We start from the raw sequence: 21218 nt of genomic DNA, 5'->3' as shown, positions 1-21218 counted from the left end.
TAATGACATACAGGTAATGTTCACTCAGAATCTTGTTTTCAGCCAATTATTTTATTTCAGTTACTGGAATCAAATGCAGACCACACAAAACATGATCAAAGCAAAGAGACAATGTGAAATATTATCTTTAAGGTCCTCTGAACGTGCTGCATGAACATGAACATGTAAAATCATGCCAGTATTTCATATGATGTGGTGCTTGTACAATGTGGATGGAGAACCTAAACAGATATATTCCACAAGCAGTTTAACTGTGGTATTCTATCTAATAATAATAATAATAATAATAATAATAATAATACATTAGACTTATATAGCACTTTTCTAGACACTCAAAGACGCTTTACAAACTGAAACGATCGAGTAGTAATAACAAAAAGAAACAAAAAATAAATAAAAGAAAGTATAGGGGCCTAATGAAGGTAGTGCTGGGGACACATGGGAAGGGGAAGGGGGGGGAGGATTAACTGGTGAAGGCGAGCTTGAAGGTTTTGAGGGCCTGTCTAAGTCCCTGTTATCTAAGTTATAACAATGCAGTCCAACAGTCCAAGTCAAAAACAAAGTCACCACCGCTCCATGTGGTTTGCTGCTACTACCACGTCTAAAACACACAAGTGTAACACTGCTATTACTGGCAAGTGTGCGTCATTTCCGAATGAAAAAGAGATTGGATAAATCAACCGCTCCTTTTTATAAACACGCGAGAACAACTGTTTCGACAATCTATTTCCATGCTGTGACTAATGATCATCAGGCTGTCAGACTTTCTCCCGTTCTATCGGGAGGTATTGACTCATACCAGGTAGGTTTCCACTCATCTTCGCCACGAAAAATGAGCAAATGAGCATTCTGCCTCACAGCTTCCGACAGGCAGGGAACAGCCAGTCCTCGACAGAGTGCAGATATTTGGAAAGATGTTCGTCATATTTGTCAGCACGCTCCAGGCATTTGTCAGGTTTAGTGAGGACAAGGACTTTTCTGGCTCTCTGGCTATCCAGTAGCGCTGCCACTGTTTATTTCTTTTTTTTTTACCTCAGCTCAGCTCCTCACAGTGAGGAGGCATTAGGCTTGTTTGGCTCCCAGGACATCAATCCATCAATCCACAAACATTTCTGGACACTACTGGGCTTCTGTCATCGCGGGAAGGAGATCAGAAGATTTCTCCGGCTCTGTTTCTGTTTTCTGGGTTTGAAGCGATTCGATGGACAGGTGGTCGGAAAATGGATTTGCCAATTTGCAAGAGGTAATGTTCCCAGGGTTTCTGGCGATTCCATGCAGAGAAACCGCATCAGCTCAAGTGCCCCGTCGACTCAGTGCTGCCAGCTACTCCGCCATGCCAAACTCAGCAAGCGGGTCATCAGCATCCTAACAGTACATGACAGAGAAACTGTGGCTGTTAGGGGCGGCTGTGGCGCAGGAGGGAGAGCCGGCGTCTAATGATCGCAAGGTCGGCAGATAGGTGGTTCGAATCCTGGCTGGCCACATGTCGAAGTGTCCTTGGGCAAGACACTGAACCCCAAATTGCTCCCAATGAGCGGGCCGGCGCCTTGCGTGGTAGCTTGCCGCCATTGGTGTGTGAATGAATGGGTGAATGAGACGCCATTGTAGTGCTTTGGAATAACACGCTATATAAGTCAGTCCATTTATGTAAATTATTTTAGGGTTTTATTTTACGAATATCTTTGCAAAGGGCTTAGACATAGTATAGGATTTCCCGTGCTGGTCTTAAAAAGCCTTTAAGTCTACAATTCAGCAATCCAATCCATAAGGCCTAAAAAGGTAAACAAATCCAGTTAATCGGTCTAAAAATTAGGTACTAGGTCTTAAAAATGAGATCCTGCAAGGAAATCAGTCCGACTGCATTTATTTACGCGGAAATGAATCAAGCTGGATCCCAAAAAATGCCAATTCGCTTCCTTTTTTGTCTGTATGGCAGTGAAATCCCTAATTTCATCACCTTGAGGATGACAAAAAGCTATCATATGGTGTCGCGAATAGGTCTAAAATTATATTAAAAGGTCTAAAAAAGGTCTTAAATTGGACTTGTTGAAACTTGTAGGAACCCTGCTAGTATCATCAAGACGTTTTGAAGACTGTGGACAAGATCAGATCGATGTTCTTCGTGGCTGCGTGGATGCAACCCTAAACAGTCCAGTTGGTCTAACACACAGTGGAAAAAACGTGCTTCCCACTGCTGTCAGAGTTACTCTCTATCTCCCGCTGTAGACTGAAGACCCAGGCTACACCTGAACTGTCCCTCCTGAGACATCTACTAACCCCCTGTACTGTTTCTCCTGAGACATCTACTACCCCCCTGTACTGTCCCTCCTGAGACATCTACTACCCCCCTGTACTGTCCCTCCTGAGACATCTACTACCCCCCTGTACTGTTTCTCCTGAGACATCTACTACCCCCCTGTACTGTCCCTCCTGAGACATCTACTACCCCCCCAGCACTGTGCCTCCTGAGACATCTACTACCCCCCTGTACTGTTTCTCCTGAGACATCTACTACCCCCCTGTACTGTTTCTCCTGAGACATCTACTACCCCCTGCACTGTCCCTCCTGAGACATCTACTAACCCCCTGTACTGTCCCTCCTGAGACATCTACTAACCCCCTGTACTGTCCCTCCTGAGACATCTACTAACCCCCTGTACTGTTTCTCCTGAGACATCTACTAACCCCCTGTACTGTTTCTCCTGAGACATCTACTAACCCCCTGTACTGTCCCTCCTGAGACATCTACTAACCCCTTGTACTGTTTCTCCTGAGACATCTACTAACCCCCTGTACTGTCCCTCCTGAGACATCTACTAACCCCCTGTACTGTCCCTCCTGAGACATCTACTAACCCCCTGTACTGTTTCTCCTGAGACATCTACTAACCCCCTGTACTGTCCCTCCTGAGACATCTACTACCCCCCTGTACTGTTTCTCCTGAGACATCTACTACCCCCCTGTACTGTCCCTCCTGAGACATCTACTAACCCCCTGTACTGTTTCTCCTGAGACATCTACTAACCCCCTGTACTGTCCCTCCTGAGACATCTACTAACCCCCTGTACTGTTTCTCCTGAGACATCTACTAACCCCCTGTACTGTCCCTCCTGAGACATCTACTAACCCCCTGTACTGTTACCCCAGTGTAAAAAATAAATAAAAAGATCTTCCTTCTTCTAGCACGACTGCCAATGCCTCCAGGCCTGAGCATAGATTACTTTTTCCTGCTATGGCTGGTGCATAGGTTATTCACTTACTCAGTCAAATGTAAATGTGATGTAAATGTAGAAAATCGGTTTTAGGCTGTAGCCGATCTATCACATTCAGTTACCCATTCCTGATCCCATTTCAGAAATTTAAGAGATCAAATATACAACTTTGTTTAATATAGTTTCTAGTTACCTTCTTTCTCGTGCTTCTTTGTAATACCAAACTCCATTAGCATTTGTGAAGGTGCAGAATGATCAATTTTTCTTTTTCTGCCCGCCATGCTCACAACATAGCCTACAAGTCTGACTGCAGCTGTGAGTCGGAGGCCAATATAGCCTATGTGAGCTAAGTTTGGCCGTGTAAATGAAAGATCTAGCCAAAATTGTGCGGGCGCTACATTTTCGTAATTTTCTTCGTGTTGTATAATGTATCTTAAAACGTCAGTAAGTATCAACCACTACTTTAGCCTAGGCTTGGTGCCCCCCCCCCCCCCATGAAAAAGAAAAAAGAAAAAGAAAATAGAACTCTACAGAAATATTATGACTCCCAGGAATGGAATGTTTATGTTGCCCTATTATTTGAGTGTATTAGAGAAATGTAGATCTAGATCTATTTCACTGAATATAGGATCCGTTTAAGTTTAGTTTTTCCCGCCCCCCAAAAAAGGGGCGGGGGGGGTACGGAGCCCCCTGGATCCCTCCCGTGGCTCCGCCACTGCTTGTTATGAACTAGGAGGAGAGTAATAACAACCAGACTGTTGCCCACAGAATCCCCAGAGGAATCCCGATTAAAAGCCAACTGGATGGCGTTGGGAATTAAAAGGTCATTCACTCGCCGTAATGCCATTGTGACAAGGCGACGCGGATATTAAAACAGAATGTTGAGTGGATCGAGGGTTTCATCATAACAGACAGTGAAAACACACAATGCTTTAAATGAATAGTAAATCTCTCTCTTCCCAGACTCATCCTGTCTTTTCCCACAAAAGAGGAGCGGTTTATTGCCACTCTCAGAAACAACCCCACCGCAGCAACCGGAAAGCATTGCGTGAAGGAGTGAAGGAGGGATGGGATGAGAGAGTGAGTGAAAGAGAGAGAGAAAAAGAGAGAGAGAGAGTATTTTGGTTTTCACGCAAGCTTTTTCCAGTGCATTTCATGGTGACTAATACCCTATTAGATTAAAGCTGCACTTAAAAATGCTTTGAATTCTGCTCGTATTGCACCCACCTCATGCATATTTCATCCTTTAAAACCGTCTTCAATCATTTGCATCTTTGGATTTCGGCACTAAAACGTCCCTCTCACACACTCGTCTCTCCCAGCTCTCCTCTCTTTAAGTACTCTCTGAGAGATAGAGAAGAATTTCTGAGATACTTTTTTTTCTCCTATTGACTGAAGTCTATATGTTCTGGGCAGAACTTTCTGGAACTAGGCAAAAGTGTGGTGTGTGTGTGTAGGTGTGTGTGTGTGTGTGTGTGTGTGTGTGTGTAGGTGTGTAGGTGTGTGTGTAGGTGTGAAGGTGTGCGTGTGTGCGTGTGCATGTGTGCTTGCAAGCGTTTATGTATTGGTGTGCGCAAGCGTTTGTGTGTGTGGGTGTGTGAGTGTGTGAGTGTGAGTGTGTGCATGCATGTGTGCAAGCATTTGTGTGTGTGTGTGTGTCTGCGTGTATATGTATGCACGAGTGTGTGTGTGTGTGTGTGTGTGTGTGTGTCTATCATTGATCATCGTCTGCCTATGACAAGTCCCAACGCTAGCATTGACATTAGCACGCGGCTCCCAAGAGCTCCTCTCCTCTCCTAAGTTAGGTGTGAACTTCACACCCAGCGTACCGCGCTGTCCCCACCACCTAGGCCCCGTTCCCTGTTCCCTGTCCCCAGGGTTGACATCACAAACTGGGCCAGCCAGCGCCTCCCCTCTTCAGTCCTGACACAGCATCAGCGTCAGCCTGTTAGCACGGGCCAAGGTGTAGCAGAGGTGGTTTGTCGGTGGTGAACACGCTAGCCGAGCTAATGCCTCGGCTTTAGCTCAGAAGGCTACGGTATCATAGTCCTGGGACGGAGAGCCCTCGTGTCTAGGAGGTCTCTTAGGGGAGGCTGGTGGAGGTCTAGGAGGTCTGTTAGGGGAGGCTGGTGGAGGTCTCTTAGGGGAGGCTGGTGGAGGTCTGTTAGGGGAGGCTGTTGGAGGTCTGTTAGTAGAGGCTGGTGGAGGTCTGCCAGGGGAGGGTGGTGGAGGTCTGTTAGGGGAGGCTGTTGGAGGTCTTTTAGTAGAGGCTGGTGGAGGTCTGCCAGGGGAGGGTGGTGGAGGTCTGTTAGTGGAGGCTGGTGGAGGTCTGTTAGTGGAGGCTGGTGGAGGTCTTTTAGGGGAGGCTGTTGGAGGTCTGTTAGTAGAGGCTGGTGGAGGTCTGCCAGGGGAGGCTGGTGGAGGTCTGTTAGTGGAGGCTGGTGGAGGTCTGCCTGGTGAGGCTGGTGGAGGTCTGTTAGTGGAGGCTGGTGGAGGTCTGCCTGGTGAGGGTGGTGGAGGTCAGTTAGGGGAAGCTGGTGGAGGTCTGCCAGGGGAGGGTGGTGGAGGTCTGTTAGTGGAGGCTGGTGGAGGTCAGTTAGGGGAGGGTGGTGGAGGTCAGTTAGTGGAGGCTGGTGGAGGTCTCTTAGGGGAGGCTGGTGGAGGTCTGTTAGGGGAGGCTGTTGGAGGTCTGACAGGGGAGGCTGGTGGAGGTCTCTTAGGGGAGGCTGGTGGAGGTCTCTTAGGGGAGGCTGGTGGAGGTCAGTTAGGGGAGGCTGGTGGAGGTCCAGGAGCTCTGGGCGGGGAGGCTAGAGGAGGTAGAAATCAGAGGACGGGGCTCATTGTAATGCGTGGAACGGACTGAGGAACGGCATCAAACACATTCTGTTCCCCATATTACATTGAGCCGCGTCCTCCCCTGAGCTCTGTGTAGAATGAGCTAACGAATAGCCAGTACCAGTATTGTAGCTTTGGACCAACTCTCAGAAGCAGAACCAGGGTATGCGCAAGCTGTCCATAGCATTGAATGGACTTTACAGAAAGGAAACTTTGGAGGACTTGGAACGGTTCACAGAGGAGATAACAGAGAGAAAGTTCTGATCAGATACTATGTAAATATGTGAGCGCCCCCCGCCCCCCTCCCTCCTCCTACCACTCCCCGGCCCTCCTTCCTCCTTTGTGGCAAGGATCCAACTCCCCAGTCTACTCTGATGGTTCTCTCATCTGCTGTGAGTGAGAGAGAGAGAGAGAGAGAGAGAGAGAGAGAGAGAGAGAGAGAGAGAGAGAGAGAGAGAGAGAGACTCATATTTCCTGCATAAGACCTGCATACTCTTTTCATGTTCTAGGGCTGGTCTAAAATCGTATAACTGTTCTCGTATTCTAGGGCTAGTCTAGAGCCTTCTAGGGGCTGGTGTAGAACCTTCTAGTGCTAGTCTAGAACCTTCTAGAACATTCTAGGGCTAGTGTAGTGCCTTATAACTGTGTTCTCGTGTTCTAGGGCTAGTCAAGAACCGTCTAGGGATAGTCCAAAACCTTATAACCTTAAAACCTTATCTCAAACCTTCTAACTGTGTTCTCATGTTGCAGGGCTATTCTAGAACCTTCTAGGGCTAATCTTAAACCATCTAGGACTAGTCTAGATCCTTAGGGCTAGTCTAGAACCATATAGGGCTAGTCTAGAACCTTAGGGCTAGTCTAGAACCTTATAAAACAGTATAGGGCTAACCTAGAACCTTCTAGGGCTAGTGTAGAACATTTTGGGCTCATCTAGAACCTTCTAGGGCTAGTCTAGAACATTCTAGGGCCTAGGTCCAAAACCTTATAACTGTGTTCTTATGTTCTAGGCTAGTCAAGAACATTCTAGGGCTTTAGTCCTGGACATTCTAGGCGCTAGTCCAAAACCTTATAATTCTCATGTTCTAGGCTAGTCAAGAACATTCTAGGGCTTTAGTCCAGGACATTCTAGGGCCTAGGTCCAGAACCTTATAACTGTGTTCTCATGTTCTAGGCTAGTCAAGAACATTCTAGGGCTTTAGTCCAAAACCTTATAACTGTGTTCTCATGTTCTAGGCTAGTCAAGAACCTAATAAGTCTGAAGACGGGCCTGGTTCCGCCCAGTGTCCTCGGCCAGGCGGCTGCAGATGGAGGTTCTAACAGTTACTCTGGTATTTCTGACTAACCCCACCCCCCCCCCCCCCACCCCCCACCCCCCACACACACACACTCTGCTACGTACTGTAATGGCAAGGCATTCGCTACTAGTCGAACCGACTCACCCTCTCACCGCAGCGGTTTGAAGCTTGGGGACTGGGTGGGGTGCTTGGTTGGGTGGGGTGCTTGGTTGGGAGGAGGGAGGGGGGGGACACACTGAGCTTTTGGCCTTGAGATGAACAAGCATAAAGCATGATGTCATCGATTGCAGCATGCTTTCATTCACGCCCTCTCTCTCTGGACTCTTGTCCTTGACGGTTGAGTTTCAAATCAGGCCCTGTAAGCCTGGATCATAGAGGCTGTGCTCCTGTAGATCTGTGTGTCGCAGGGGAGGCCGGTGGAGGTAGAAAAATCAGAGGATGGGTTCATTGTAATGCTCGGAACGGAATGAGGAATGGTTTCAAACACACACACACACACACACACACACACACACACGCGCGTTTGATACCGTTCCTCATTCCGTTCTGTTACAATGAGCCCGACCTCCGATTTCAACCTTGACCAGCCTCTACTGGCGAGACTAGGGGCTAGAGACTGATTTGGAATTCAGCCCTGAAGTCTTCAGTTGCACAGCCTTGCTTGTCATGTTGGAGCACTGTCTGTCTTCTCTTGCTACCCCCCCCCCCCCCCCCCCCAGTAATGAGGTGATGCCATTTACGCTGCTAGGGGACAGTGTTCCATGCTTGGGCAGTTGGCATAGTTTGGCCTTAGAGCTTTTCTCCCAGAGCCTCCGTCCCTGTATGAAGCAGCGTTACGTTACGTCTGTTTGGACACGTCTGCCCCCCGGTGTCTTTCACGCCCGATGCTTGGCTGTCATAATGGTGGATGGCTGTCATAATGGAGGTCATAATGGCTGTCATAATGGCTATCATAATGGCTGTCATAATGGCTGTCATAATGGCTGTCATAATGGCGGATGGCTGTCATAATAGTGGATGGCTGTTATAATGGTGGGTGGCTGTCATAATGGCTGTCATAATGGTGGGTGGCTGTCATAATGGCTGTCATAATGGTGGGTGGCTGTCATAATGGCTGTCATAATGGTGGGTGGCTGTCATAATGGCTGTCATAATGGTGGGTGGCTGTCATAATGGCTGTCATAATGGTGGATGGTTTAACTTCCATGTCAGGGACGGGGTCAATTAGAATCTTAATTCACTCGATGCAATAGAAAGTACTTAATTAGATTAGTACCGGTAATCAAAAGTACATTGAAAAGCAAATCATGAATTTGTGAATGACTCCTTGTTGAGGAGTTTTCCCCCAATTCATGATTTGGGGAATTTCAATTCACTTCTCTCGTCGAGTGAATTGACGTTCGAATTCACCCGAAACCTGTTCCATCGGGGGAGGCCAGTGGAGGTAGAAATCGGAGGACGGGCTCGTTGTAATGCGTGGAACGGAATGATATCTGTATGGTATGGAACACAACGTGTGCATTACAACCAGCCCGTTCTACTTCTAGCCTCACCAGCCTCCCCTGTGATTACCGTATATACTGTAAGAGATGGAGATCGTTAACCCTCTCTCTCTCTGCCTCCGTCCCTGTAGATATCTTCAGTGACATGTGTACAGCAGCCCTCTCCGACTCCGACGACAACGAGAACAGCACCTGGTGGGACGTTTCCCAGGACAGCAGATAAGCATGATGGACCGTGTAGTTTTCTATTGACTTCTGGGGTACACGTGCTGGGGGGGGGGGACTACAACTCTGATGTGAGCTCAGAGAAGAACTACAATCCAAACCTCCCAGTGCCCCAACAGTGGAGTGGATGTGCTCCAAAGAACTACAAAGAACTACAAATCCCAAGTCTTAGTGGTGGAATTAGGTGGCACACTTCCTGTTTTGCTGCTAAGCTACACTGAAAGGAAGAGGGAACGACTGAGCGCTTGCACCTGACCCTGTTCGGCCCCTCTGCTTCAGCTGTAAAAACGTTACGTTTTTTTAACTAGCTACCAACTTTTTTGCAACCCTTCACGTGACCAGCTGGCCTCTCCTCTCTGCTGCCCCCTGCTGTGCCTTTACTGCGTGTGTTTCATCCAGTGGCCACAGTCAGGGGAGGCCGGTGGAGGTAGAAATCTATCATTGTAATGCATAGATCAGAATGCGGAAAGGTACCAAACCACGATGATACCGTTCCTCATTCCATTCCATGCATTAAAATGAGCCTCCGATTTCTACCTCCGCCGGCCTCCACTATTCTCAGTTAATAACCATTGTCGTCATTGTCATTGTCAAAGTCATGGTTGACACAGAGGCTGCGTAAGGCCGTCCCATCCCCATCTGACCAGGCGCGTTGTCTTTCACACAGATCTGTCAGGACTGAATAGGTATGAACCAAGTGAGGCTGGCGGAGGTAGAAAGCGGAGAACTGGCTCATTGTAAAGCATGGAATAGAATGACCAATGGTGTCCAAACCAGCCAAACATGGTTTAAGGTTGACAAAATTAAACGTGAATGATCCATTATGGTCAGCATCCTTCCATTGGTCTAGCAAGGTTTTCATTATTGAAAAACAGGTTTAAAACAGCTACACTATCCCGAAGTGTTTATGATGTATGTAACGTTCAGCTGTGCTGATGATGTAAGTAAGTAAGTAAGTAAAATGTATTTATACAGCACCTTTCCCAGACCAAGAGTCACAAAGTGCTTTACATAACAAAGAAGAAACACAATAAAACATAATACAAGAGCGAAAAGCCACAGCAGGTTAAAACAAGCAAACAAGTGAAAATAAAAACAAGTAACAGACAACAGGTGTACAACAACATCAACAGGACACAGAAAGACAGGCCCTTGGGGCTATCCAAAAGACAGTCTTTAGCTGTTTTTTAAAAACCTCGACCGAGCCAGCTGATCTAAGATCCAAGGGCAGAGCATTCCAAATTCCTGGGAGCCACGGTTTGGAATGCTCTATCACCCTGGGTCTTCAATCTGGCACGGGGGACAACCAACAAACCCTGGTCAGAGCACCTGAGAGACCTACTGGGGCTGTAAGGACGCAGTAGGTCACAGATGTCAGCAGGTGCCTGACCATGGAGGGCTCTGTAGGTGATGACCAGAACCTTGAAATTAATTCTATATTTGATGGGGAGCCAGTGACATGAGTTTCACAACGTGAACGTGTGGATATCACAATGGCTGGAATGCTTCTCAGCCAATCACAATGCTCGTTATGACCATCCCGTCGTATAAATTACAATAAGGCCGTCCTCTGATTTCTACCTCCACCAGCCTCCACTGGTTATAGTCAACAAAGAGACGACTAGCGGGACATCTAGCCTACACTGGTCCTCCTGTGGCTTCGTCTGGCAGAGCACGGCACTAACAACGCTTGTGGGTTGTGGGTTCAATTCCCACTGGGACTATATGTACTGAAGAATGTATGCACTCACTCACTGCAATGGAAGTCGCTTTGGATAAAGGCGTCAGCTAAATGGCGTACTTTGTTAGCTTATTACACTGGCCAGTGGTGGCAGGGGTGCAAACGTGTCACCTTTCTGCTAAATTAGCCGTTTTTACTTCAAAATAGGTCATCCACCTGAATCGTGTAGATCTGGAAAAAAAAAACATTTGGGGAGTGGGTTCTATGTCTCATCAGTCACATGATGACTATTCTAACTAATCTTCCTGTCTGCTAAACTTGAAATAACGTTTAGCTTCATGCAGCTAGGTACAATTCTAGACAGTGTGGAGGACACAGTGACAGTAAGCAACCTGTTTTCAACATAATTATGTGGGTGTTAAGGTTAGGATCGCTGCTGAGACCACCCCCCCCCCCCCCCCCATCATCAACAAACATGTTATCCGCTCATTGATAATTGTCCTAATGGAAGAGAAAAAAAAGTGTCACCTTTTTGCACCCCTGGGATGAAGGAAGGGGTGGGAGGAACAGCATTGAATGAGATGCAACCCAACTGGACCGGCCATGATAACCCAGACATCCCCATCGGTCATCTCACAACGCCACTGTAGGCTCCGATCGTAAAGACTAGAGTCTTCTAGGAGACGTGCTTGATTGTATTCTGACCTTGAAGCTCCTTAAAGTCTTCAGCTTTATTCAGACTGTGTCATCCCTGCTGAAACCTCTGCCAAGTTCGGTTGTTTTATAGAGAAGTGAGGAAACTTTTTTCAATTTTGCAAGAGAGAGACTATTCTGCTGTAACAACGACGACGACAACAACAACAACAACAACATAAATCGCTCTTTAGATCCCGCGCTTCCTGCCTCTGACACTTTCAGGAGGAAGAGGACTTCTAATGTACATTTCATTTTTCATGTTCTCCCTCACTATTGTGTACAAACTACTCTGTAAAGACTATTCCCATATGATTATTGTCAAAGTATTCGTGGCATTTTGCTCTCAAGGCTTTTTGGCTTGTGCCTCTTTCCACTGCATTACGGTAATTCATGTGAACTATAATGATGTACTGTACCTATCATAGCACCTTATACGGTTACTTATGAACATGCATTGAACATACTGTATATTATATGAATCCACTTAGTCTACATAAGTCATATGGTTGTAAAGAAAATATTAAACATGTGCTGTACATTCTTCTTTGAATTGCCATTGCTAGCCCCCCATTTGCAATGTTTAATTATTATGTACATATTTAAGTATACAAACCTTGAGCGTCATGGACTTCATATGAATTTTCTTCTTTTATCAGTGTCTCCACCAGGCCTCCGATAATGCATAAAACATACAGTAGTACATGGGTTTAGTATAGGGAGGCCATGTATCAGCCCTTATTCCTGGCCTTGTGTTGCTACTGCAAAAAACCATCCATGTGTTCCATCTTTAGAACATCCTGTTTTAGAATAAGCATTGTATCTAAATCAGTTAGCTCCCTTGTTGACTCATCCCATTGCATACATCCTACTCCTACTCCCTCTGAATCACAATTTCAAAGACCTTTGAAGGATGAACGAACTTGTTTAATTGTGTCGTAACAATTTGGTGTCTTGAGAAACATCCAAAACATTGTATGTATTGTACAGTAAGTAAACATACAGTAGTATGCAAGGCGATTGAACTCAGTATGTGTCAAAGAAAAGTGGACACTGTTGAACAAGCCAATGAAATCAGTTTAATCTTGAAATACATTTGGTTCTAGAACCGTGAAGGAAGAAACAAGACTTGTGTTAAGTCATAGGACATTGAAATATGAAATGTTATGAAATTCTGACCCAACAGCCAGTGAATTCACCGAAAGCACAAAGATAGCACCCGACTTGCCTGTCTCCCTAGCCCAGACAGGGGTCTGCTGGACCCATTCACGGTGGATTCAAATGAAACGATTGTTATTTAAAGTGGAAAACAGATGGATTCATCCACTGTTCTCTTCCTTCTATGGGGTCATGTCATCAAAGTGATATGTGTAAATGACTTTTTTTTTTTTTCTGTACATTTTTAAGTATACGATGAAATACATACATCTTGGGGAAAAGAGTCGGTGTATTTCCTACTTTGTTTTGTCAGTGATCAATGCGGTTTCAGGTGAGGCGGACCAGGAGACCCCTACATCATTATAATTCCTGCCCGGCCATCCCTGCAGCTCCCTGAAGGCGAGGTAGAAAATCCATTCATGTTCGACTTAAAGCATAATGTATTCTCTCAGTCGCTGACTGGCACTAACTTTTTATCTCCGTTCTTCTGGGTGGAAGGGAAGAGAACTATATTTTAAAGACGAGTAGATTATAAAGTTTTAAACGCTCCGGATATCAAGTCTCAGACAGCAGTGATGTGTGGGAGGCTCATCCTGAACTTGTTACATATCGTAAGGACTATTCTTTATGGCACGAACCATTTCTATAGCACGTTTCATACACAGATGTAATTAGCTAACCATTTATTTATATAAAACAGATGGAGAAAGAAATATTGTTCTCTTGAACCCATTAAACTCAAAAGCAAATCAAAGTGTCTTTATCACGTGCACAGGATGCAGTATGAAACAGTACAAGTAAATGCTTTTCACAAGCTACACAACCTCTCAAAGGTGTCGTGAAATTCACTCCAACAACACACAGCTCGAACACCTTACTACTACTAACAGTATTTACATATTGTAAAATGTTATGCATCTAACAACCTATCATTTCTCAATATTGTTCTTGAGTAGTGAGCAAAATGCAATGTGAAAGAGACTGATCGATTCAAATTCATTTATATTTCATCACATTTCACAACTTATTTACTTCACATTGACTGCATACACACACACACACACACACACACACACACACATACACACACCTTAGCCCAACTTAAAAAATATATACATATTTCCAAGAACTGATAATTGCTCAGTGACATTCTGGTCATCGGCATAGTGTAGCACAAACAACTACTCCATCAGTCAATCAATGTGATAGAAGTGGAGATAGAGAGAGAGAGACAGAGAGAGAGAGACAGAGAGAGAGAGAGAGAGAGAGACAGAGAGAGAGAGACAGAGAGAGAGAGACACAGAGAGAGAGACAGAGACAGAGAGAGAGAGACAGAGACACAGAGAGAGAGAGACAGAGAGAGGATGGTGGTGGGAGGGAGGGAGGGACGGGTGGCTGGAGGATGGAGAGGAATAGAATAGAAGTAATGCTTTATTAAGCTCCAGAGAAAAGCAGGAGAGAGAAGTAGGGGAAGAGATAGCGTGTGTGTGTGTGTGTGTGTGTGTGTCTGTGTGTGTGTGTGTGTGTACGGCATGCATGCATAAGAGAAAAAACACCACAAAGAGCAGCGGAGCAGTGACAGGCTGCTGTGTCCTAAGGAAGAAAAGAAGAAGAGAGGAGAGAAGAGAGGAGGAGAAGAGCCAGGACCGTCTCTTTGCTCTCATCACTGTGACTTCCTCCACACCTGCAGCAGGTCACACACACACACACACACACACACACACACACGCGGAGGCCTGGGGAGGAATTCATCATCAGCGCCTGCCCTGCCACCAGCCCTCACTACTGTCACCAGGGAGGCTAGGACCCTTCACAGAGAACTGGGGGCCTACTTTCTGTTAGAGGTATTTCTGTCTGGGAGAAATGTTCCAAAGTGATTCGACTCTGCTTTGGGGGACGTTAGGTCTCATGAATGCACAGTGTGTTATATGGGGCATTATTATTACGATTATTATTATTATTATTATTATGCCATGAACCTAGTATAATCGTTGACATCTAAATGTTACGGTACATGTGGGAATACGGTACATGTGGGAAAACTAGGGTTAGGGTTAGGTGCTATGTCGACTTGGTACATGCTGGCATGTCTAACCCTAATCCTAACCATAACCCTAACCGTAATCCTAACCCTACCCCTACCCCTAACCTTAGCACCCTAGCACCTAACCCTAACCCTAGTTTTCCCACATGTACCGTTTGCCCACATGTAACATAAACATTGTTTTCTATTCTAGACGCCCATGATCAAGCATTCCTCGTTCCCATGGTTTTCTCATGAACCATGAAACCGGCTGCTATTCCTATCCAGTCAACTCTGCAGAACAACATTCCCATGCCCATACGTCACAAACCACACGGCAAGAGGGTCTAAACAGATCTAGGATCAGATCCCCCAATTCCAACAATATCACTGGCATGAAATAACATCCGATCCTGCGTCAGTGAATCGCAGCACACGCCCGTTTCTATCCCGCCCCAGAATGCGCGTCTTGGCGGTTTGAATCAACTAGCCAATGAGAAGCCTTGCTTTGATATGCTTCCCACCCCTCGACCAATGAGCGGCGCGGCCGCCCTCTGCCCGCCGTTCTTTTTGAATTCAGAGGCAACGTTCGTAAACTTGCTATGAGAGCGCCGGAGCGCACGCTGGGTTCGACGTCACAGAGCGACTGAGTCATTCGATTGGACGAGAGGCGTTCCGTGAGTGCTGATCCGATTCGCAGAGCGTATTTACGAACGCACCCTAGACTGAGCAGGTAGAGCTACAGTGTAGCGAACATGGAATAATAATATCCGCTGTCAAACAATCAGCTAATCAGGATTTTGAGTGAACGACGCTGATTTTCACAATGCGTTAGTTAGCATTGGAAACTAGCTTTGGTTGAAATTGTTGTTGTTTTTCTACAGCGAAAAACACTTTGTACACAACACGCTGCAGCACAGAGGATTAGAGACAGGTCGCTTTGTTACCAGCTGGTAGTAGTTTCAGAGGCTTGATAATTAGCCATTTCAAAAGGCTTTGGCCTCCTGGTCACAACTGTTGACGGTTTGCTTTCGGTAAGTATGATCACACATCTCTATCTGTCTTCTTAGCAACTGTGTAACACCGGTAACCACGTCCTGTTGACTCTCCGCTGGGGAGAAGGCTGCTAGCTGGAGCTAACTAGACACTCTGCTTTACTTGTCATACTAGACTCTTTTATTGTTATGTAGGATAATCGTGTTAACCATGTATCGTCGATAGTCTGTACATATTCCAAACAAACAAACACAGTTCAAGTATATCTAGCTAACATCTGTGGACATCAGCAAACCTGTGCGGCTTTGCTCCAACTCAGCTCGCTGTCATCTGATCTGGTTTTAGTTGGTTTTCCAACTACAGCTAAAGTCAAAGTCAATGTTATTTGTCACGTGCATATCGTACAGGTACAATGTTCAGTGAAATGTTACTTCCGGCTTCTAAGATGTGCTCCAAAAATTCAATTTACAAATTACACGAGCAGGTTTCAAATCACACAGCTAGCTGGCTATCCCACCCTAACGCTTAGACCACCAGGGGAATGGAGATATTAGGCCTGTAGCTACTTACTTTTACTAAAACTACATCTAAACTAGGTAGTAAACTTACAAAACCATGTTGTGGCCTAGTGATGCACTCCAACCTTTACACACATTTACTAAAGTAAACGAGCTGCCGGCTGGAGAGATGTCAAAAGTGCACTAAAGTCAATACTCCCCTTTTTGACACCTGTCAAGTTGCCATCACCTTGTTCCCAGTTAGCTACTCCTGTAAAACTTTATTTTCACACATTTTTATTTCCAGTGGTCTGGCAGTTGACGCCTCACTCCCTCTCTTCATCTAGCCATCTCTCTCTCTCTCTCTCTCTCTCTCTCTCTCTCTCTCTCTCTCTCTCTCTCTCTCTCTCTCTCTCTCTCTCCCCCCCCCCCCCTCTCCCCCCCCCCCTCTCTCCCCCCCCCCCCCTCTCTCCCCCTCTCTCACACTCTCTCTGTGTTCTAGCTCCTAACTTTTGATTGTTTGGACAGGACTGTGCCAGCGCCCCTGTCACAGCCCCCATGGCTGACAGCAGCATACTCACTTTGGGGACAGCCAGGAGTCTTCTGGTCGACTCCTCCATGTACGACTCACGCATGGCTGAGACTACCAAGGAGCATTTATTCCTGGGCATGGCCTCTGAGGACATGGAAGGCAAGAATCCATAACACACACACACACACACACTCTCACCTACGTCTCCCCTTCAGTGTGTTTTATAGCTACCTATTAACGACCTTTCACCTCCGGCTGCCACTCCAAAAATAAGAAAACTAGTTGGCTTTGTGTGATTGCCTGGTGCTCCCGTTCCCTCTGAGACTCACTGTCGTCCTCCTGTGCTCCGCTGCGCTCCCTCAGACATGCTGCCTCGCGTCGAGACCAGGGTCGTCCTAGTGGGAGAGGCCGGGAAAAACACAGCACTTGTCAAAGCACTACAGGTACGGTGGCCTATTAGGGGTTGGTTTGGGGAAGGGGGGGGGGGTTGGCACAGTGGAATAGGCTGTCACTACAGGTATGGTGGCCTATTAGGGTTTGGGGCGGGGGGGGGGGGGCACAGTGGAATAGGCTGTCACTACAGGTATGGTGGCCTATTAGGGTTTGCGGAGCGGGGGGGGGGGGGCACAATGGGATAGGCTGTCACTACAGGTATGGTGGCCTATTAGGGTTTGCGGAGCGGGGGGGTCCCCACAGTGGAATAGGCTGTCACTACAGGTATGGTGGCCTATTAAGGTTTCGGGGGGGTCCCAACAGTGGAACAGGCTGTCACTAATACTGTACGGTGGCCTGTTAGGGTTTCGGGGGGTGGGGTATGGGGGGGGCTCCCAACAGTGGAATAGGCTGTCATATCATTTCAAGTCATCGATCTAAAACTGGGCTACGCTACTGTGGCCTAAGCCATATCTGTCACCAGTTTGTCGGTGTAAGTCTGTGGTTGTCATTGTGAAAATAAGACATGGCTGCATTAACTGACTGGTTGGGTGTTTTTGTTTTTGTTTCCAAGTGTTATGGTTGATGTTCTTTTGTGTGTGTGTGTGTGTGTGTGTTTTTTTTTAGCTTCTGGATAAGCATGGTAATGTGTCATTATCGTGTGGAATTTCTCAGCTTTTTTAAACGGAGGACTAGTGTAAGATGTTTAAAGAGAGAATATGGATGGAGTTATTTTTCTACAGTGTCGAGTTGTAAGGTGTGTGTGTGTGTGTGTGTGTGTGTGTGGCTCTTACACCTGCACACAGAGATAAGGAGAGCTAATACGGGGGGGGGGCCGGGGGGGATATTAGGCAGTTTACTGCGTTCTCCTAGAGAAGTATTAAGTCGCTGCTTTCGGGGGTTTTGATTTGTTTACAGCTTGTGGCTGTTGGGGCTGCGTGTGTGTTTGGAGCGCTAGGTTCCTTCCTGTCCTCTGGCGTTCTGTATCGCAGCTTGTGATCATCCTCGTCTCTCTCACAACAAGCCGCTAGGAGGAGGAGGATGTTCAGGGAGGTTTTTGGAGGAGCAGGTATTGTTAGTCTGCTAGTCTGCTTCAGATCTCAAGAAGTGTCTAGGGGGCTTTGAGGTTGGGGGGGGGGTGGATTTGGAATTCAGGAAGGGAGTGCGTGTGAGGGAGAGGTTGAGGGAGAGATGTGAGGCTTTGTGACTGACTGACTATGGAGGTGAAAGGCAGGCGGGAGGGCAGACAGACAGGCAGGCAGGTAGTCGGGTAGACAGACAGACAGACAGGCAGGAGGGCAGACTGACAGACAAGCAGGAGGGCAGACAGACAGACAGGCAGGAGGGCAGGTAGTAGGGCAGGCGGGCAGGCAGGAGGACAGACAGACAGACGGGCAGGTAGTAGGGAGGGCAGGTAGTAGGGCAGACAGGCAGACGGGCAGGTAGTAGGGAGGGCAGGTAGTAGGGAGGGCAGGTAGTAGGGCAGGCGGGCAAGCAGGAGGACAGACAGACAGACAGACAGACGGGCAGGTAGTAGGGCAGGCGGGCAGGCAGGAGGACAGACAGACAGACAGACAGACGGGCGGGCAGGTAGTAGGGCAGGCGGGCAGGCAGGAGGACAGACAGACAGACAGACAGACGGGCAGGTAGTAGGGAGGGCAGGTAGTAGGGCAGACAGACAGACGGGCAGGTAGTAGGGAGGGCAGGTAGTAGGGCAGACAGACAAGACGGGCAGGAGGACAGACAGGCAGGAGGGAGTGAGAAGGTATTCACCCTTGAGAGCCTCTCTCAGCCTGTCATCTCTGAAGGCTCCTTTTAAATGATCTATTTCCTCTGCCGATCTGCAGTGGAGTCACATCCTCACACCGCTTAATCAGGGGGCGGAGGGGGTCTGCACAGAGTGAGTCGACAAACGTCCCACCACCCCTGCCCTCAGCCCCATACCGCCCCCATCTCCCTCCCTCCCGCCCGCCCCTGCCGTTACCGCTTTGAACTTTATTAATTTAGAAGGAGAACTTTCTCTCCCCTCCCTCGTTCGACATTTTGTTTGAAGTTTCCAGCCCTACTGGGTTGCAAGGACACATACACCCCCTCCCCCTCCCCTCTTCCTCGTGTTCTGTGAATTTGTCAGGACAGTGTCATGTCCGCCAGCCCGCCAACGGGCCGTCTCCGTGGTTTCAACGTCGATGCTTCATTTTTACAGGCGGTGAGAATAATGGAGGTCCCGGTGGTAAAGATTAGAGGAGGGGAGCCGGGAATGGAGGCCGGAGAGAGACTGATCAAATCTATAGTCAACATGGTATGTCTCTCTGTGTACCTCCCCCCCCTCCCCCCTGGCCCCGTCTCTGGGTCTGGATGGACGGACGGATGGAGGGGAGTGTTGCATGCCCTGTCTAACCCAGGGGAGGCTGGTGGAGGTAGAGAAATTGGAGGACGTAGGTGTCATTATCGTATGGAACAGAATAAGGAATGCGACAGTAGCAGTAGAAGGTTTGGATGTCCAAACTTTTGACTGGTACTGTATGTCAAACATTTTAGGATGGGGTAGCTTTTTTATTTATTTATTTATTTTTACCAGTTTTTTTGCGATAACGGAGGAGATGTCGCTAAGACCAGTGGAAGGATTGTGACCGTAAATGGATCATTCATGGTTGTCTCAGGGTTCCCGCGCTGGTCTTAAAAAGCCTTAAAGTCTAAAATCCAGCAATCCGATTTACAAGGCCTAAAAAGGGCTTAAATGCAAGGGATTTTCCTAAATGATGTCTAAAAAATGAGGTGCTAGGTCTTAAAATGAGATTAGCTTGTCCTGCAAGGAAGCTTTTGTGCACTTTGTTCTCTTCACGTTGAAGTGACTTTCTACAGTTAACTGTTAATATACATTACATTAATCCATTTACTTTTGAGTAATTATGGGACTTATTTTATAATAATTATCTTTCAGACTTTTGTATGGCAGTGAAATCCCTAATTTCATCACCTCGAGGATGACAAAAAACTATCATATGGTGTCGCAAATAGGTATAAAATTATATTCAAAGAGGTCTAAAAAAGGTCTTAAAAGTTTACATTTGACTTGTTGAAACTTGTAGGAACCCTGTCGTCTGTCCGTCCATATGCTTCTGCACTCCTCAAAAAACCACAGAACTGGCTTATCTAGCGTTTGGCACCGTTCCTCATTCCATTCCATGCATCACAATGAGCCGGTCCTCCGATCCTTTCTACCTCCACCAGCCTCCCCTCGGCCTAATCCCACACAGGTCGTTCTCGTCACTCTGCATGGGCAAGATCTAATCAAGGTGATTGGTTGTTTTGGTCTCTGAACCACTGTTCAGTCCACATTCTTCAGCTTTTAACACGTGGTGTCCACCTGACTGACTGAATCCCTCCCAGCCTGGCTCCAGACCTCTGTCTCCTCCAGCTGAGTCCACCGCCCAGCGTCACCAGTGTTGGTATTGGCAGGCTTTTTAGTCGGTTAGTCTTTGGACGAAGAAGCACGTTGGTTTTGGTCACATTTGAGTAATTTCTGTCCTTCTTGGTTCTTGTCTAGGTTTGGTTGATGAAGACTGAAGGCATTTAAGTGTGGTTTAAAACATTTTAGTAGATTTTTGTAGAACTAAGAAGGATGGAGGTGACTGGGGCCTCTTTCACACTGGCAGTTCCGAACGCTGGTTCGTGTTCGCGTGTCGAAACCTCCGAACGTTGGCGCTGTCTGACGAACGAGCCCGCGTTCATACCAGTGTATCTTTCGTCAGACGGCGCCAACGTTCGGAGGTTTCGGCACGCGAACGCGAACCGGCGTTCGGAACTGCCGGTGTGTAAGCCCTGTGGGTGTGACTAGAACTGGTGGTGCATCTTCGTCTAAAGACTACGGGTGCGTTCGTAAAATTCGCTCTGAGAGCGAATCATCACAGGAGAACTCCAGTATACCAACTGCCACGTACAGGTCTGAAGCCAGGCTGGGTTTCACATCTTAACTGTCTTAATAAGTGTCTTTAACAGTATGAGCCGTCCACACTTTGCACATGGTTTGGTGTTTTGTTTCGTCTTATCGAATGCTTTGTCCCTCTCTGTGAAGCTCTGGTAATAGCTGAAGAGATGATTATGAGTGAGTTTACAGGTACCGTGGCTAATTTCACC

The 21218-nt window shown here is 47.1% G+C and overlaps 2 protein-coding genes across 2 annotated transcripts in view; both read left to right on the top strand.

The window, feature by feature from the left end:
* Positions 1-9067, top strand: part of mcf2l2 (MCF.2 cell line derived transforming sequence-like 2) — a gene marked incomplete at its 3' end in the record, with an annotated part of 171482 nt that extends 162415 nt beyond the window's left edge. Inside the window, exons 29-30 of the mRNA XM_080547791.1 lie at positions 7281-7375; positions 8976-9067. Coding sequence (XP_080403917.1) covers positions 7281-7375; positions 8976-9067 — 187 coding nt within the window. The remainder of the gene's footprint in view (positions 1-7280; positions 7376-8975) is intronic.
* A 7608-nt stretch (positions 9068-16675) lies between these two features.
* Positions 16676-21218, top strand: part of ect2 (epithelial cell transforming 2) — a gene marked incomplete at both ends in the record, with an annotated part of 67879 nt that continues 63336 nt past the window's right edge. The window contains 3 exons of the mRNA XM_080547418.1: positions 16676-16808; positions 17013-17092; positions 19285-19380. Of these exons, the coding sequence (XP_080403544.1) occupies positions 16676-16808; positions 17013-17092; positions 19285-19380 (309 nt within the window). The remainder of the gene's footprint in view (positions 16809-17012; positions 17093-19284; positions 19381-21218) is intronic.

The sequence above is a fragment of the Nansenia antarctica genome (genome assembly GCF_963989245.1).
Source record: "Nansenia antarctica genome assembly, chromosome: 17".
Lineage (NCBI taxonomy): Eukaryota > Metazoa > Chordata > Actinopteri > Argentiniformes > Microstomatidae > Nansenia > Nansenia antarctica.
This window is presented reverse-complemented; position numbering and strand designations above follow the sequence as displayed.